This window comes from Pristiophorus japonicus, chromosome 5 (assembly GCF_044704955.1).
Source record: "Pristiophorus japonicus isolate sPriJap1 chromosome 5, sPriJap1.hap1, whole genome shotgun sequence".
In the NCBI taxonomy this organism is placed as follows: Eukaryota; Metazoa; Chordata; class Chondrichthyes; family Pristiophoridae; genus Pristiophorus; species Pristiophorus japonicus.
The window spans coordinates 3996827-4015566 of record NC_091981.1 but is presented as its reverse complement, the minus strand read 5'-3'; the positions used below and the strand labels follow the sequence as shown (position 1 = coordinate 4015566).

Here is an 18740-nt window from a genome sequence, read left to right as displayed (position 1 = left end):
TGCCCAGCGAAGCTGGTCGAGTGTGGTCAGTGCTTCAATGCTGGGGATGCTGGCCTGGTCGAGGAACTGATGTTGGTGCGTCTGTCCTCCCAGGGGATTTGCAGGATTTTGCGGAGACATCGTTGGTGATATGTCTCCAGCGACTTGAGGTGTCTTCTGTACATCGTCCATGCCTCAGACCCATACAGGAGGGCGGGTATTACTACAGCCCTGTATACCATGAGCTTGGCCTATAGCACAGAAGGAGGCCATTCGGCCCGTCGAGCCCGTGCCGGCTCTCTGCAAGAGCACCTCAGCCAGTCCCCCTCCCCCGCCCTTTCCCCGGAGCCCTGCAATTGTTTCCCTTCAGGCACTTATCCAATTTCCTTTTGAAAGCCACGATTGAGTCTGCCTCCACCACCCTCTCAGGCAGCGTATTCCAGATCCTAACCACTCGCTGCGTAAAAACGTTTTCCCTCGTGTCGCCTTTGGTTCTTCTGCCAATCGCCTTAAATCTGTGTCCTCTGGTTCTCCACCCTTCCACCAATGGGAACAGTTTCTCTCTCTCTACTCTGTCCAGACCCCTCATGATTTTGAACACCTCGATCAAATCTCCTCTCAACCTTCGCTGCTCCCAAGGAGAACAACCCCAGCTTCTGTCTATCTATTTCTGGATATTCAAGGCTGAGATCGATAGATTTTTGAAGTTTAGGGGAATCGAGGGATATGGGGATCGGGCGGGAAAGTGGAGTTGAGGTCGAAGATCAGCCGTGATCTTATTGAATGCCGGAGCAGGCTCGAGGGGCCGAATGGTCGACTCCTGCTCCTAAATCATATGTTCTTAAGTTCTAACGGAACCTGCTATTGAACAAGAAGTGTCTTTAAATTACAAAATATGTATTGAAGCAAAGAATATGAAAGCAAATCATTTTCTCCTGAGCTTTGATACCTTGGCAGCCTCTCCATCAGGTGACGGGCAATTAGTTTACAACGCCTGCACAAACTTGAGCAAAGTAATTAGTCAGTAAAGGAAAGAGGAACATGATGTTATGTTGGTGGAATGTCTTGTGATACTGATTATGCATCATCAGAGGCAGTCCCTCGGAATCGAGGAAGACTTGCTTCCACTCTAAAAGTGAGTTCTCAGGTGACTGAACAGTCCAATATGGGAATTACAGTCCCTGTCACAGGTGGGACAGACAGTGGTTGAGGGAAAGGGAGGGTGGGACTGGTTTGCCGCACGCTCCTTCCGCTGCCTGTGCTTGGTTTCTGCATGCTCTCGGCGACGAGACTCGAGGTGCTCAGCGCCCTCCCGGATGCACTTCCTCCACTTAGGGCGGTCTTTGGCCAGGGACTCCCAGGTGTCGGTGGGGATGTTGCATTTTATCAGGGAGGCCTTTGAGGGTGTCCTTGTAACGTTTCCTCTGCCCAACTGGGGCTCACTTGCCTTGAAGGAGTTCCGAGTCGAGCGCTTGTCCACACAAGACTCCCAAAGCAATGTGGCCCGCCCAGCGGAGCTGATTGAGTGTGGTCAGTGCTTCAATGCTGGGGATGTTGGCCTGATCGAGGACGCTAAGATTGATGCGTCTGTCCTCCCAGGGGATTTGCAGGATCTTGCGGAGACATCGTTGGTGGTATTTCCCCAGCGACTTGAGGTGTCTATGGTCCATGTCTCTGAGCCATACAGGAGGGTGGGTATCACTACAGCCCTGTAGACCATGAGCTTGGTGCCAGATTTGAGGGCCTGGTCTTCTAGCACTCTCTTCCTCACCGCTGAGCTGCTGTTGCCGTTTCAAGCCCCACTCCAGGATTCAGTGCCACGCTCAGAGACGGGCGCATTGTCGGTATGTGGTGCCTGACGCAAGTTGTTAAACTGGGGTCCCGTCTGCCTGCTCAGGTGGGCGCTAAAGATTCTTCCCAGTTGCAGAAGGTCATTCTTCGCTATAATGCATTTATATAGCGCCTTTATTGCAGAATAATGTCCCAAGGAGTTTCACAGACATGAGGCGGGGGCGTGGGGCTGAGGGTGGTGGGGGGTTGGAACACACTCCAAACCAAAAGGAGAAGAGACCTTAGCATCTTCAATCAGATTTGAAGGAGTGCCTTAAAAGGTGGAGCAGGTGACACAGCGATTTAGGGAATGTAATGTATGCTCACAGGTTTGTAGAGTGGTCCAGGGGGTCGAAGGGGCCGTTCGGCCCGACTGCCTGCCTCTCTTCCACGGTTACATCTGAGCCAGGGAGTCCCTGGAGACGGAGCACGCGGTGTCCACCGGTACGCTCACAGCCTTCCGCGAGAGGTGGGCGCCGGAGGGACTGGAGTGCATCATCACCCCACAGCAACCTAATTTTAATTTGATTTAAGTTTGTGGTTAAAAAGTTAATTTGTTTATTTGTCGGTTTTAGTGCTCCCCGTTAGTAAAGGGGGCACTCGATTGATAATTTTGCACTAAAATAGTTGTAGAGCTGTTGAGTTGGGAGTGGCTTAGCCAGTCACGTGATGTTCACAAGACTCAATAAAACCCCAGCCAGTTGGGTTCGGGGGAATCCACGATGAGGCAGGTGGTTGTGAGCCTGGTGGATGAACCGGTAATGTGTAGTGCGATTGTTAAACCTTTGCTAATAAACCAACCGGTTCTTAATAGCAATGTGTTGCTTATGATTTCTTAAGCAAAGAACCCAAGAAGCAAATACGTTAGTGAGGAATTTCAGAGCATGGGCACAGGCAGCAGAAGGCACGGCCACCGATGGTGAGGAAGATGCACAAGGGGCCAGAATGAGGAGAGCTTGGGGAAGGGGTCTGTAGTACTTGAGCAATGCTTCACTGGGTCACATTATCGTTACCAACTCGGACTCTTAAAAAGTTTGTGTTTTCCCAGTTTATATTTGATTGTGCATAACCATTCATATAGCAATTTGCTCTCCTTATTTCCTGCCTGTTGTCTATAGAACAACAACAACCACCTGTATTTATATAGCACCTTTAACGTAGCAAAACATCCCAAGGCACTTCAAGAGCGATATCAATTAAAACATTTTTGACAATGAGCCACAGAAGGAGATATCAGGACACGTGACCAAAAGCTTGGTCAAAGAGAGAGGTTTTAAGGAGCGTCTTAAAGGAGGAAAGAGAGGTAGAGAGGCGGAGAGGTTTAGGGAGGGAGTTCCAGAGCTTGGGGCCCAGGCAACAGAAGGCACGGCCACCGATGGTGGAGCGATTATAATCAGGGATGCTCAGGAGGGCAGAATTAGAGGAGCGCAGAGATCTCGGGGGGGGGGGGGGTTGTGGGGCTGGAGGAGATTACAGAGATAGGGAGGGGCGAGGGCCATGGAGGGATTTGAAAACAAGGATGAGAATTTTGAAATCTTAACCGGGAGCCAATGTAGGTCAGCGAGCACAGGGGGTGATGGGTGAGCGGGACTAGGTGCGAGTTAGGACACGGGGCAGTGAGCACAGAGGGTGATGGGTGAGTGGGACTCGGTGCGAGTTAGGACACGGGGCAGCGAGCACTGGGGGTGATGGGTAAGCAGGACTTGGTGCGAGTTAGGACACGGGGCAGCGAGCACAGGGGGTGATGGGTGAGTGGGACTCGGTGCGAGTTAGGACACGGGGCAGCGAGCACAGGGGGTGATGGGTGAGTGGGACTTGGTGCGAGTTAGGACACTGGGCAGCCGAGTTTTGGATCACCTCTAGTTTACGTAGGGTAGAATGTGGGAAGCCAGCCAGGAGTGTGTTGGAATAGTCAAGTCTCGAGGTAACAAAGGCATGGATGAGGGCTTCAGCAGCGGATGAGCTGAGACAGAGGCAGGCGATGTTATGGAGGTGGAAACAGGTGGTTTTAGTTATGCTGCGGATATGAGGATATTGCACAACTATTTGCATCAGCAGCATTAAAAATGAAACGTCTTGCTAATTGCAGTTTGGATCAATGTTGGAGCCTGTGTTACTCAACCTCTTCAAATCAAAATAACTTAATTTGAATTGCTCCGAGACAAGCTGTAGACTGACTGCATTGCCGTGGAGATGATGGATAAGAATGTGCAAGAATTTTCAATTAATTGACTATTCCAACTCCAGTGGGCACAACTGCTGTCAGTGAATGGTCAATGAGTTATAGATTCGCTGTGTCTGTCAGTCTGAGCCAACATTTCACAATTGCGGTTGATTGGTTGAAAAGTAAATCGATGCTGTTCTTAATCTTTTTGCAGCGTTTGGTGAGATTTTGTGGAACTGCAGCGAGCCTGATGTGTTGTATCAAGGATTGAATCCCAATAAGAACATAAGAATTAGGAGCAGGAGTCGGCCATTCGGCCCCTCGAGCCTGCTCCACCATTCAATAAGATCACGGCTGATCTTCGACCTCAACTCCACTTTCCCGCCCGATCCCCATATCCCTCGATTCCCCGAGAGTCCAAAAATCTATCGATCTCAGCCTTGAATATACTCAACGACTCAGCATCCACAGCCCTCTGGGGCAGAGAATTCCAAAGATTCACCCCCCTCTGAGTGAAGAAATTCCTCCTCATCTCAGTCCTAAATGGCCGAGCCCTTATCCTGAGACTGTGACCCCTGGTTCTAGACTCCCCAGCCCCGGGGGAAACATCCTCTCAGCATCTACCCTGTTAATCCCCCTCAGAATCTTGTATGTTTCAATGAGATCACCTCTCATTCTTCTAAACTCCAGAGAGTATCGGCCCAATCTACTCAATCTCTCCTCATAGGACACCCCTCCCGTCCCAGGAATCAGTCTGGTGAACCTTCGTTACACCGCCTCCAAGGCAAGTTTACTCTCGCTCTGATAAGGAGACCAAAACTGTGCCCAGTACCCCAGGTGTGGTCTCACCACTGGTGAAAAATTATTACCAGAAAACACATTTAGTTAGCTAATAACAAAACATCTTCAAGGATTGCAAAATGTTGTTGCTTAATCAACAAAATTAAAGGAGCGTTTCTGATTTCTGAGAGATGGGCTCTCCGATTTGCCGATGCATGTTGTAATCCGGATCTCTCCCAGCAGGGGTGATCAATAACCAGGGGGCATAGATTTAACATCATTGGTAGAAGGAGCAGAGGGGAGTTCAGGAGAACTTTCTTCACCCAGAGGGTGGTGGGGGTCTGGAACTCACTGCCTGAAAGGGTGGTAGAGGCAGAAACCCACACCTGAAGTGCCGTAACCTACAGGGCTACGGACCGAGAGCTGGGAAAGTCATCATCACGGGCAGTCCCTCGGAATCAAGGAAGACTTGCATCCACTCTTAGAATGAGTCCTTAGGTGGCCGAACAGTCCAATATGAGAGCCACAGTCCCTGTCACAGGTGGGACTGATAGTCGTTGAGGGAAAGGGAGGGTGGGACTGGTTTGCCGCACGCTCCTTCCGCTGCCTGCGCTTGGTTTCTGCATGCTCTCAGCGACGTGACTCGAGGTGCTCAGCGCCCTCCCGGATGCACTTCCTCCACTTAGGGCGGTCTTTGGCCAGGGACTCCCAGGTGTCGGTGGGGATGTTGCACTTTATCAGGGAGGCTTTGAGGGTGTCCTTGTAACGTTTCCTCTGCCCACCTTTGGCTCGTTTGCCATGAGGCAGCTCCAAGTAGAGCGCTTGCTTTTGGAGACTCGTGTCGGGCATGCGGACAATGTGGCCCGCCCAGCGGAGCTGGTCGAGTGTGGTCAGTGCTTCGATGCTGAGGATGTTGGCCTGGTTTGAGGACGCAAACGTTGGTGCGTCTGACCTCCCAGGGCATTTGCAAGATCTTGCGGAGACATCGTTGGTGGTATTTCTCCAGTGACTTGAGGTGTCTACTCTATATGGTCCATGTCTCTGAGCCATACAGGAGGGCGGGTATTACTACAGCCCTGTAGACCATGAGCTTGGTGGTGGATTTGAGGACCTGGTCTTCGAACACTCTTTTCCTCAGGCGGCCGAAGGCTGCACTGGAGGCAGTGTTGAATCTTATCATTAATGTCTGCTCTTGTTGATAAGAGACTCCCGAGGTATGGGAAGTGGTCCACCGGATAGCTGTTTGTCTGCCGGCCTGGACACGCTGGGCTGAATGGCCTCCTTCCATGCTGTAAATTTTTACAGTTCTGTGCATGGACGTGCTGCTTGAAGGGCCCCCAGACTCTCTCTCCGCTGGCAAATCAAAGCGGTGGACTGTAAGCGTGGAACTGACTCCGCACTCTGTCTCTGCACATTGCTGCTCGACTAACTTATTACAACGCTGCCCCTCGGGGGCACTTGAATAATTCACCATCTAGTAATATGAAGAGAACACTTCACCTTATTACATTTCGGAGGATAATGATCATATTTGCGCTTTATTAAAGATTTAAATGTGTATTCTGTGCCGCTTCACGGCTACATACTTTCATGTTTTTGTCACCTTGCCCTGGGTTGACTTCTATATTCTGATTATTAATGTCCCCCGATGACTCACTGATGGAATTGAGTTTTCAATCTCCTTCCTTTCCCAGCTCATAAATCTGGAGACGAGGGGTTTGCACGCAGGCACATTGGTTCACTGGGGGGGGGTGAGCGGGGGTGGGGGGGGAAATGGACATGGGAACAGGAGTCAGCCATTCAGCCCTTCAAACCTGTTCCGCCATTCAATGAGATCACAGCTGATCTGCGATCTAACTCCATTTACCCGCCTTTAGCCCGTATCCCTTAGTACCTTTGGTTAACAGAAATCTATCAATCTCTGATTTAAAATGAACAACTGACCTCCAGCATCAGTTGCCGTTTGCGGGAGAGAGTTCCAAACCTCTCCCACCCTGTGTGTGTAGAAGTGTTTCCTAATTTCACTCCTGAAAGGTCTGGCTCTAATGTTCAGACTCTGCCCCTAGTCCCAGACTCCCCAACCAGCGGGAACAGTGTCTCTCTGTCTACTCTATCTGTTCCCCTCAATATCCTGAAAACTTCCATCAGATCACTCCTAGACTCCCCAAAATACTGGCCAATATTGGACAGCTTCCGTTGATCGCTGAGCTCTCTGACCCATCTGTCCTTCCGCTATTTGCTGTGGCAAGGCAAATGTCCCCTGCAATTCTGAGTTTAACATTCCTACTTAAAACAGTTCAACTGAACAAAAGAAAGAGGGACTTGCATTTCTATAGCGCCTTTCACGACCACCGGACGTCCCAAAGCACTTTACAGCCAATGAAGTACTTTTGGAGTATAGTCACTGTTGTAATGTGGGAAACGCAGCAGCCAATTTGTGCACAGCAAGCTCCCACACACAGCAATGTGATAGTGACCAGATAATCTGTTTTAGTGATGTTGATTGAGGGATAAATATTGGCCCCAGGACACCGGGGAGAACTCCCCTGCTCTTCTTCAAAATAGTGTCATGGGATCTTTTACATCCACCTGAGAGAGCAGATGGGGCCTTGGTTTAACATCTGATCCGAAATATGGCACCTCCGACAGTGCAGCACTCCCTCAGTACTGCCCCTCCGACCGTGCAGCGCTCCCTCAGTACTGCACCTCCGACAGTGCGGCGCGCCCTCAGTACTGCCCCTCCGACAGTGCAGTACTCCCTCAGTACTGCCCCTCCGACAGTGCGGCACACCCTCAGTACGGCACTGGGAGTGTCAGCCTAGATTTTTGTGCTCAAGTTCCTGGAGTGGGACTTGAACCCACAACCTTCTGACTCTGAGGCGAGAGAGCTGCAATTGAAGCATAGCTGCTCTGGAAGAACAGGAGGGTCATTTCCTCTGGGCTTAGTCAAATTGTAAACACATTTTTTCTCAACGGCTTTTCAATTTTATTACGCTCAATGTGTAGAGAAAATTTCCTCCTTTTCTTTAATAGGTTGACATCGGAAACGTTATCAAGGCGTTGAAACGTTGGTGAAGTATCTCGTATGATGTTTGTGGAAGATATTGGGTTTTAAATATTGTTCTGTCTGGTTTGTTTCGTGAACAGAGTCTGAAAAGATTTCGGTCACCGCTGACAAAAATGTGACCATCACGTTGAAGCAGGCACCCGGGAGCGTGGAGTCCTCGGAGTGTCTGATCTGCATTGCTGAGGAGGAGTGTTACAAGGAATATGAGCTCAGTCCTGAAGAGACCCTCCTCTTCAACTTCACCTGCATCGACCCCGAGCATAACTTCAGGATGGAAGTTGTAAAACAGATTGGTGAGGAGAACCTCTGTTCTCATTTCATTGCCTATTGGTTATGTCCAGACCTCACGATATTGTAGGGGGTCTTCCGTCCTTTTTCTTCACTTCCCTGGGATTCGGTTCGGTTCGGTTCACCATGGGCCTGCAGCCCTCTATTCTCTTGCCTATATCATACAATCGTACAACACAGACGGGGGCCATTCGGCCCATCGAGTCTGCAACGGCTCCTTTGAGAAGAAATCCAGTTAGTCCCACTCCCCCCGCTCTTTCCCCATGTTTAAATGAGTACTTTGCATCTGACCTCACCAAGGGAGAAGATGCTGCCATCGACATAGTGAAGGAGGAGGCAGAGGAGATACTGGATGGGATAAACATTGATAAAGGCCAGGTACTGGAAAGGCTGGCTGTACTTAAAGTCAATAAGTCACCAGGACCGGATGGGATGCATCCCAGGACGCTGAGGGAAGTGAAGGAGGAAATCGCGAAGGTACTGACCATAACCTTCCAATCCTCCTTAGATACGGGGCTGGTGCCAGAGAGCTGGAGAGTTGAAAATGTTACACCCTTGTTCAAAAAGGGGTGTAAGGTTAAACCCAGCGACTGCAGGCCGGTCAGTTTAACCTCGGTGATAGGGATGTTTTTAGAGACAATAATCAGGGACAAAATTAACAGTCACTTGGACAAGTGGGGATTAATTAAGGAAAGCCAGCACGGATTTGTTAAAGGAAAATCGTGTTTAACTAACTTGATGGAGTTTTTTGATGCAGTAACAGAGAGGGTTGATGAGGGTAATGTGGTTGACGTGGTGAACATGGGCTTGCCAGCAAAGTTGAAGCCCATGGAATAAAAGGGATGGGGGCAGCATGGATACGGGATTGGCTCAGGGAACAGGGAGTAGTGGGGAACGGTTGTTTCTGGGACTGGAGGGAGGTATACAGTGGTGTTCCCCAGGGTCGGTACTGGGACCACGGCTTTTCCTGATTATATATTAATGACCTGGATGTGGGTGTACAGGGCACTATTTCACAATTTGCAGATGACACAGAACTTGGAATTATAGTGAACAGTGAGGAGGATAGTGATAGGCTTCAGGAAGACAGAGACAGGCTGGTGGAATGTGCGGGCACGTGGCAGATGGAATTTAACGCAGAAAAGTCTGAAATGATGCATTTTGGTAGAAAGAACGAAGAGAGGTAATATAAACTAAAGGGGGTGCAGGAACAGAGAGACCTGGGGGTATATGGGCACAGATCATTGAAGGTGGCAGGGCAGGTTGAGAAAGCGGTTAAAAAGCTTACGGGATCCTGGGCTTCATAAATAGAGGTATAGGCGCTGAAATTGCCGCTCGCTACAGTCCATTACTGCCTCTAGGCTTTTCCGACCCGGGGCAGGAGGACGGACCGACACGTCCGAAATTGCCCCCGGGTCGTGGGGGGGCAGTGTCAACGTGTTCCCGCCCCGTCGGGCACGCGCCGACCCCCTTACTGCCCGGCGGCGACCCCTATCTGCCCCGTGAGGGACATTGCCCCACGGGAGCGATGCTGCCAACAACCGCTTTTCCCAGCGCGTCCGCTCTTAAAGGGGAGGCGGCCGCCGCCATTTTGTTTTAATTGTCGACCGACTCCGAGCTCGGCCCAGCAATGGCGGCCACGGGTTTGGTCGGGCCGCCAACAGGCAGCCCTGGCACCCCGCCCTTGGGTGCTGGACCGCTGGCCCGGCCAAAGCCCCCCCTGGTGGCCCAGTGGGCGCCACTAATGTGGCTGCAGAGCTCGCAGCGGCCCCTCCCCTTTAACTGAAGGGGCGGGACGTTGCTCCACGTCAGTGCGACGGGTCACGTCATCAGCGTTGCCGTCCGCCCACGCCCTCTGACCCCGCTCCCCACGCCCTCTGACCCCGCTCCCCACGCCCTCCGACCCCGCTCCCCCGCTCTCTGTCCCCACTCCCCAGGCTCTCTGACCCCGCTCCCCAGGCCCTCCGTCCCCGCTCCCCAGGCCCTCCGTCCCCGCTCCCCAGGGTCTCCGACCACGCTCCCCAGGCTCTCCGATCCCACTCCCCAGGGTCTCCGACCCCGCTCCCCAGGCTCTCCGTCCCCGCTCCCCACGCTCTCCGACCCCGCTCCCCAGGCTCTCCGTCCCCAGGCTCTCCGTCCCCACTCCCCAGGCTCTCCTGCCCCGCTCCCCAGGCTCTCCGTCCCCAGGCTCTCCGTCCCCGCTCCCCAGGCTCTCCGTCCCCAGGCTCTCCGTCCCCGCTCCCCACGCTCTCCGACCCCGCTCCCCAGGCTCTCCGTCCCCAGGCTCTCCGTCCCCACTCCCAGGCTCTCCTGCCCCGCTCCCCAGGCTCTCCGTCCCCACTCCCCAGGGTCTCCGACCAGGCTCCCCAGGCTCTCCGACCCCGCTCCCCAGGGTCTCCGTCCCCACTCCCCACGCTCTCCGTCCCCGCTCCCCAGGGTCTCCGACCCCGCTCCCCACGCTCTCCGTCCCCGCTCCCCAGGCTCTCCGACCCCGCTCCCCACGCTCTCCGTCCCCACTCCCCAGGCTCTCTGGCTCCGCTCCCCAGGCTCTCCGACCCCACTCTCCCGCTCTCCTGCCCCCTCTCTGTCCCTGCTCCCCACGCTCTCCGACCCTGTTCCCCATGCTCTCCGTCCCCACTCCCCAGGGTCTCCGACCACGCTCTCCGACCCCGCTCCCCAGGCTCTCCGTCCCCACTCCCCACGCTCTCCTGCCCCGCTCCCCAGGCTCTCCATCCCCACTCCCCACGCTCTCCTGCCCCGCTCCCCAGGCTCTCCGACCCCGCTCCCCACGCTCTCCTGCCCCGCAGCCGCCCAAAACACCGCCCGGACAATTTGAAAGCCTTTAAGAGACCAAAATCGCTCTATTCTCTGCCCCAAGGATTCAGGAGGAGAATAAGCACCTAATTCGAGTTATCCACTCCGTTTTAGGCGGAGGTAAATTTTGGCCCCACAAAGTACAAAAGCAAGGAAGTTATGATGAACCTGTATAAAACACTGGTTCGGCCTCAACTGGAGTATTGTGTCCAATTCTGGGCATCACACTTTAGGAAGGATGTGAAGGCCTGAGAGAGGGGGCAGAGGGGATTTACGAGAATGGTTCCAGGGATGAGGGACTTCAGTGACGTGGATAGACTGGAGAAGCTGGGGTTGTTCTCCTTGGAGCAGAGAAGGTTGAGAGGAGATTTGATCGAGGTGTTCATAATCATGAGGGGTCTGGACAGAGTAGAGAGAGAGAAACTGTTCCCATTGGTGGAAGGGTCGAGAACCAGAGGACACAGATTTAAGACGATTGGCAGAAGAACCAAAGGCGACACGAGGGAAAACGTTTTTACGCAGCGAGTGGTTAGGATCTGGAATGCGCTGCCTGAGAGGGTGGTGGAGACAGACTCAATCGTGGCTTTCAAAAGGGAGTTGGATAAGTACCTGAAGGATAAACATTGCAGGGCTCCGGGGAAAGGGCGGGGGAGGGGGACTGGCTGAGGGCCTCTTGTAACTAGTAGGATGGATAAGGGGAAGCCAGTAGATGTCGTATATATGGATTTTCAGCAAGCTTTCAATAAGGTGCCACACAAGAGGTTATTAAACAAAATTAGGGCTCATGGGATTGGGGGTAATTTATTAGTATTGTTTGAGGATTGGTTAACGGACAGAAAACAGAGTGAGAATAAGCGGGACCTTTTTCGGGTTGTCGGGCTGTAAATAGCGGGGGTACCGCAAGGATCAGTGCTGGAGCATCAGCTATTTACAATCCATATTAATGACTTAGATGAAGGGACTGAGTGTAACATATCCAAGTTTGCTGATGATACAAAGTTAGGTGGGAAAGTAATCTGTGAGGAGGATGCAAAGAGGCTACAGAGAGATATAGACAGGTTGACTGAGTGGGCAAAAACATGACAAATGGAATACAGTGTGGGGAAGTGTGAAGTTATCCAGTTTTGGTAGGAAAAACAGAATATGAATAGTGAGAGACTGGAAAATGTTTGCGTTCAGTGGGTCCTGGGTGACCTTGTACACGAATCACAGAAAGTTAACATGCAAGTACAGCAAGCAATTAGCAAAGCAAATGGTATGTTAGCTTTTGTTACAAAGGGACTCAATTATAAGGGTAAAGAAGTCTTACTACAATTATACATGGCATTGGTGAGGACACGCTTGGAGCACTGTGCACAGTTCTGGTCTCCTTACCCAAGGAAAGACATTCTTGCCTTAGAGGGCATGCAATGAAGGTTCACTGGGATGAGTGGCTTGTCCAATGAGTGATTGAGTAGACTAGGCCAATATTCCCTACAGTTTAGAAGAATGAGAGGTGATCTAATGAACATATAAAATTTTTAAGGGGCTTGACAGCGTTAATGATGAGAAAATGTTTCCCCAGGCTGGGGGATCTAGAACACGGGGTCTCAGGGATGTGGGACCTCAGTGACCTGGATAGACTGGAGAAGCTGGGGTTGTTCTCCTTGGAGCAGAGAAGGCCAAGAGGAGATTTGATCGAGGTTTTCAAAATCATGAACATAAGAATTAGGAGCAGGAGTCGGCCATTCGGCCCCTCGAGCCTGCTCCGCCATTCAATAAGATCACGGCTGATCATCGACCTCAACTCCACTTTCCCGCCCGATCCCCATATCTCTCGATTCCCCGAGAGTCCAAAAATCTATCGATCTCAGCCTTGAATATAACATTGTACCATTTAGTGTGTATAGTCTCGCCTCGATCTTCCGACCAAAATGCATCACCTCTCAATTCTCTGCGTTGAACTTCATCTGGCATGTGTCCCTCCATTCCACCAGTTTGTCTTTTAGAAGTGTGTTACTATCCTCCTCGCTGTTTACTAAAACAAGTTTTGTGTCATCTGCAAGTGTTGAAATAGTGTCCTGTACGCCCTCCCGCCCCCCCCAGCCCCAGCCCAAGCAATTAATATGTACCCGTTCTTTAGGCCTGGAGCTGAACAGTAAATGCCAGTAATCGTAGGGGCGTCTCACGTGAGCCGATGTCCCCGTGCCTCCAGTTTCTAGCGGGGCCACGAGACCGTGATCATCTCTTGCCTCTACGTTGCTCGGACACAATTCAGCAAAACAACTGAACCTCTAAATCCAGGCCTCAATCTTTCCTTTGCCTTTGGCAGGTGAAGACACCAACCTTGAAGATGTATTTCCTCCTCCGGAGTTGCCGCAACTCAACCGGACCTTCGTCTGGAACATCAGTGTGCCCTACAAGGTTGGTGTGGAGATGCGGTTCCTCGAGGCTGGTTTGTGGCAGACGGACTCGGATAGCTGTCCGGATTCGGTCACCTACACGATTAACGGCCGCGTGCGCTCCAACATCGAGGAGGTCCACGTCGGCACCTTTTGTCTCAACGGCACCATCTCCAACGTGAAGGTTCAAGGCAAGACGCTGATCACCCTCGCACTGCCCTGGACTGAGACCACCAACGATGCAGGGTTTCAACTCTTCTTTGTGTCGCCCATTAAAAGTAGGTGCCCAGTTTGCTGCAAGTTCACGAATAATTCTGCACTTGCAAAAGTTCCGTTTTTTTTTTAAAAAAAAGGAAATAGTGACTCGTTTTTAATGTCCTTCAAGTTTGTCTTCTGTCATTCTGTTGATGATACCTTTGAGAGAACTTGGATGTGGGCAAGGCCAGCATTTATTGCCCATCTCGAGGAGGTGGAGGTGAGCTGCCGCCCTGAATCCAACTGAGTGTCTCCCTGGGCCATTTCAGAGGGCAGTTAAGAGTCAACCACATTGCTGTGGGTCTGGAGTCACATATCGGCCAGACCGGGTAAGGGCGGCAGATTTCCGTCCCTGAAAGACATTGGTGAACCAGCACGGTTTTTACAACATTCCGATAGTATCATGGTCACCATTACTGATACTAGACTTTTGATTCCAGATTCCAGTGGTGGAGTTTGAACTCCTGAATCCAGGTCTCTGGCTCACTGGTCCAGTGACATAACCACTGTGCCACTGTGCCCTGGACATCGCTCCCAATTTTTATTTCCATCAAAGTCGCTGTTGAGTTGTCCCCTTTAAGCAATGACAGCAAATGTACCCAAGACTAGCACATTTCTGACAAAGGGTCATCGACCCGAATGGTTAACTCTGCTTCCCTGCCACAGATGCTGCCTGACCTACTGAGATTTCCAGCATTCTCTGACGCTGTGCAGGGAATTTGTTGGAAGAAAGTTAGGGGGCGCGGGGAGGGGAAGCACGGTGGTGTGGGGTGGCGAAGGACAAATAAGTTACGTCAGTGACATTGCGCTGGGACTGTGCCCAATGGTCGCGACTACTGCCAATGAACCAAACTCTAGGGTTCATTTCTAGAGGGAGAGAATTGAGAAGTCGGGAAGTTATGCTAAACCTGTATCGAACCTTGGTTAGACCACACTTGGAGCACTGCGTACAGTTCTGGTCACCATATTATAAAAAGGATATAGGGGCACTGGAGAGGGTGCAAAGAGGATTTACAAGGATGATACCAGAAATGCGAGGGTGTACATATCAGGAAAGGATGAACAGGCTGGGTCTCTTTTCTCTTGAAAAAAGAAGGCTGAGGGTGTGACCTAATAGAGGTCTTTAAAATGATGAAAGGTTTGGATCGAGTGGATACAGAGAGAGTGTTTCCACTTGTGGGGAAGAGCATAACTAGAGACCATCAATATAAGATAGTCACCCAGAAACCCAATGGGGAATTCAGGAGAAACTTCTTTACCCAGAGAGTGGTGAGAATGTGGAACTCGCTGCTACAGGGAGGGGTTGAGGTGAATAGTATCGATGTATTTAAGGGGAGGCTAGACAAGCCAATGGGGGAGAAGGGAATAGAGGGTTATGCTGATAGATTTAGATGGGGAAAGACGGGAGGAGGCTCGAGTGGAGCATAAACGCCGGCACGGACTGGTTGTGCCCAATGGCCTGTTTCTGGGCCGTATATCCCGTGTAATCCTGTGAACCGGAAGTAGTTGCCCACGCACAGTCCCAACAGTCTGGGAAGTTGCCAGACTTCCCAAAATGAAGAATAATCTTGTTTAATTTCTTCGGGTCTGAGCCACTGGTTTGAAAGGAAATTGCGATCTGACTCAGTGTTTCGGATCAGACATTTCTCCTGTGTTGACTGTCCCGACCTGTGATAAAACAGGTTGTTGGTTCTTCGGTCGACAATGCGGGGGGTGTGAAGAGCGATGGACCGTGAGAGCAGAGGCTGAGCGGGAAGGACAAGGCTGGGTCATCATCATCATAGGCAGTCCCTCGGAATCGAGGAAGACTTGCTTCCACTCTTAACATGAGTCCTTGGTTGGCTGAACAGTCCAATACGGGAACCACAGTCTCTGTCACAGGTGGGACAGACAGTGGTTGAGGGAAGGGGAGGGTGGGACTGGTTTGCCGCACGCTCCTTCCGCTGCCTGCGCTTGGTTTCTGCATGCTCTCGGCGACGAGACTCAAGGTGTTCAGCGCCCTCCCGGATGCATTTCCTCCACTTAGTCATGTGTACGTAGGGGTGGTGGGTCAATCGTGAACCAGTTAGGTCTTTACAACAATCATCCCACTGCATTAGTAATTATCTGATGCTACCCAATCACCGCATTTCTTGTTTAGTTTGATATGACCTCCGGGTTATTACAACAACAACTTCCGTTCATATAGCGCCTTTAACGTAGTAAAACATCCCAGGGCACCTCACAGGAGTGTTTATCAAAGGTAATTTGACACCGAGCCACATAAGGAGATATTGGGGCAGGTGACCAAAAGCTTGGGCACAGAGGGATGTTTTAAGGAGCGTCTTAAATGAGGGTAGAGAAGCGGAGAGGTTTAGGGAGGGAGTTCCAGAGCTTGGAGCCCAGGCAACAGAAGGCACGGCCACCAATGGTGGAGCGATTATAATCAGGGATGGTCAGGAGGGCAGAATTAGAGGAGCGCAGATATCTCTGGGTGGGGGTGGGGAGGTTGTGGGGCTGGAGGAGATTACAGAGATAGGGAGGGGCGAGGGCCATGGAGGGATTTGAAAACAAGGATGAGAATTTTGAAATCGAGGCGTTGTTTAACTGGCAGCCAATGTAGGTCAGCGAGCACAGGGGGTGATGGGTGAGCAGGACTTGGTGTGAGTTAGGACACGGGGGCAGCGAGCACAGTGGGTGATGGGTGAGCGGGACTCGGTGCTAGTTAGGACACGGGGCAGCGAGCACAGGGGGTGATGGGTGAGCGGGACTCGGTGCGAGTTAGGACACGGGGCAGCGAGCACAGGGGGTGATGGGTGAGCGGGACTCGGTGCGAGTTAGGACACGGGGCAGCGAGCATAAGGGGTGATGGGTGAGCGAGACTGGGTGCGAGTTAGGACACGGGGCAGCGAGCACAGGGGGTGATGGGTGAGCGGGACTCTGTGTGAGTTAGGACACGGGGCAGCGAGCACGGGGGGTTGATGGGTGAGTGGGACTCGGTGCGAGTTAGGACACGGGGCAGCGAGCACGGGAGGTGATGGGTGAACTAGTCAAGACTGCTGTACACGTGTATGTACGTCATCACAGGCAGGTTTTGATTTTACAAGGTAGCTTAATACAGAGTGGCTCTATTTCTTTGAACTTGATGTGGGGGGAGGGGTTTCCACATTTAACTTAACAACGATGAAGGATATTATTGCGTTGGAAAAGGTACCGAGGTGAGCAGCAAAGATGAATGCAGGTATCAAGGAATTCAGAATTCAGTTGTGAGAAAAGTTGAGAAAATCAAGCTTGCTTTCTCTGGGGAAGGTACAACTTGAGCTAATTTACTTGGAATTTTCAAGATTATAAAAGGGTTTGAGGAACTTGCTCCATGATGGGTGGCTAGGATTGATCACTGGGCAGGGGGAAAAGCCAGGCTTGTTGGATCTATTAACCTCTTTATAGTGAAGAATTCTTGAGTTCTTGGTGCTGATTGTAATGCATCCACCAGTGAGTATACTCACAAGTTTGTCGAGCTGTTAGTTGCCGTCCGGAGGAGGCGAGGGTCCCCGATGGAATGCTCTCTACGCGGGAGTCCTTCCTCTATTTATTGGGGACTTGACCTGGAGGGTGGTGCACGGGACAGTCCCGTGCAATAGGTTTTTAAGTTGGTTCACGGGCTCCCAGGCCGCCTGCAATTTCTACGGTCTGGAGGAGTCGGTGTTCCATGTGTATGTCGAGTGTGTGGGGTTGCAGCCCCTCTTCCATTATTTGAAGGGGCTGCTCCTCAAATTCTGGCTGCACTTCAGTCCCACACTCCTGATCTTTGGGCACCCTGTGCAGAGGGGAGCGGGCAGGTCGGAGGGCCTCCTCGTAGGACTGCTCCTGGGCCTGGCCAAGGCAGCCATCAGCCGGTCCAGGCAGCGGGCGGTCGAGGGGGTCGTTCAGCCCGACTGCCTGCCTCTCTTCCGCGGTTACATCCGGACCAGGGTGTCCCTGGAGATGGAGCACGCGGTGTCCACCGGTACGCTCGCGGCCTTCCGCGAGAGGTGGGCGCCGGAGGGACTGGAGTGCATCATTTCAAAAGGGAACATAATTTGAATTTGAATTTGAGTTGATTTGACAAAGGTTCCCTTTTATGTTCACTTGTTAATTTGTGGTTTTTGGTGCCCTCAAAAAAAAAAAATAAGGGGGCACTTGAATAAACGCTTCTACCAAAATAGTTGTAGAGCTGTTGAGTTGGGAGGGGCTTAGCCAGTCATGTGATGTTCACAAGACTCAATAAAACCCCAGCCAGTTGGGTTCGGGGGATCCACGATGGGGCAGGTGGTTGTGAGCCTGGTGGATGAATTGGTAATGAGAGGCGGGCGCCAGAGGAACTGGAGTGCATCATCACCCCCAGCAACCAAATTTTAATTTGGTTGTATGTCTAAAGTTTAATTTGTTTAATTTGCTGGTTTTAGTGCCCCTCCCCCCCCCCTTTTTAGCCAGGGGGCCTTTGTATAATTTCTGGAAAAAATTTATTTTTGAGTGTGACCCACCCTCCTTGCTGGCGGCATTTGTTTAAAGTGCACAACTAAAATAGTTGAACTGGTAATATGTAGTGTGATAAACCTTTTGCTAATAAACCAACTAGTTCTTAATAGCAGAAAATGCTAGACATCTCAGCGGGTCAGGCAGCGTCTGTGGAGAGGAAGCAGAGTTAACGTTTCAGGTCGATGACCCTTCGTCAGAACTGGAGTGTGTTCGGAAAGAACGGATTCTGAACCAGCACATGGGGGAGGGGAGGAACAACAAAAGGGAAGGTCTGTGATCGGGTGGAAGACAGGAGAGATTAGAGAGACAAAAGGGATGATGGGCCGAATTCAAATGGTAATGGCAGGAGTTAGAAAAACATTAGTCAAGATAGGGTGTGGATGGTGGGATAATGACCAGTGGCCATTGGTGACACAGAGAGAAAAATAAACTGGTTTGGAGGGAGGGGAGCCAAAGATGGGCAGGGTTCCGCTCTGAAATTGTTGAACTCGATGTTGAGTCCAGAGGCTGTAAAGGGCCTAAACGAAAGATAAGGTGCCGTTCCTCGAGCTTGCGTTGAGCTTCATTGGAACAGTGTAGGAGACCGAGGACGGAGAGGTCAGAGTGGGAGTGGAGCGGGGAATTAAAGTGACAGGCGACCGGAAGCTCAGGGTCACACTCACGGACTGAACGGAGGAGTTCCGCA

The 18740-nt window shown here is 51.5% G+C and overlaps 1 protein-coding gene across 1 annotated transcript in view; it reads left to right on the top strand.

Annotated features, from left to right (window-relative positions):
- Positions 1–18740, top strand: part of LOC139264210 (CUB domain-containing protein 1-like) — an 89122-nt gene that overhangs the window by 20444 nt on the left and 49938 nt on the right. The window contains exons 2-3 of the mRNA XM_070880317.1: positions 7901–8113; positions 13234–13581. Of these exons, the coding sequence (XP_070736418.1) occupies positions 7901–8113; positions 13234–13581 (561 nt within the window). The remainder of the gene's footprint in view (positions 1–7900; positions 8114–13233; positions 13582–18740) is intronic.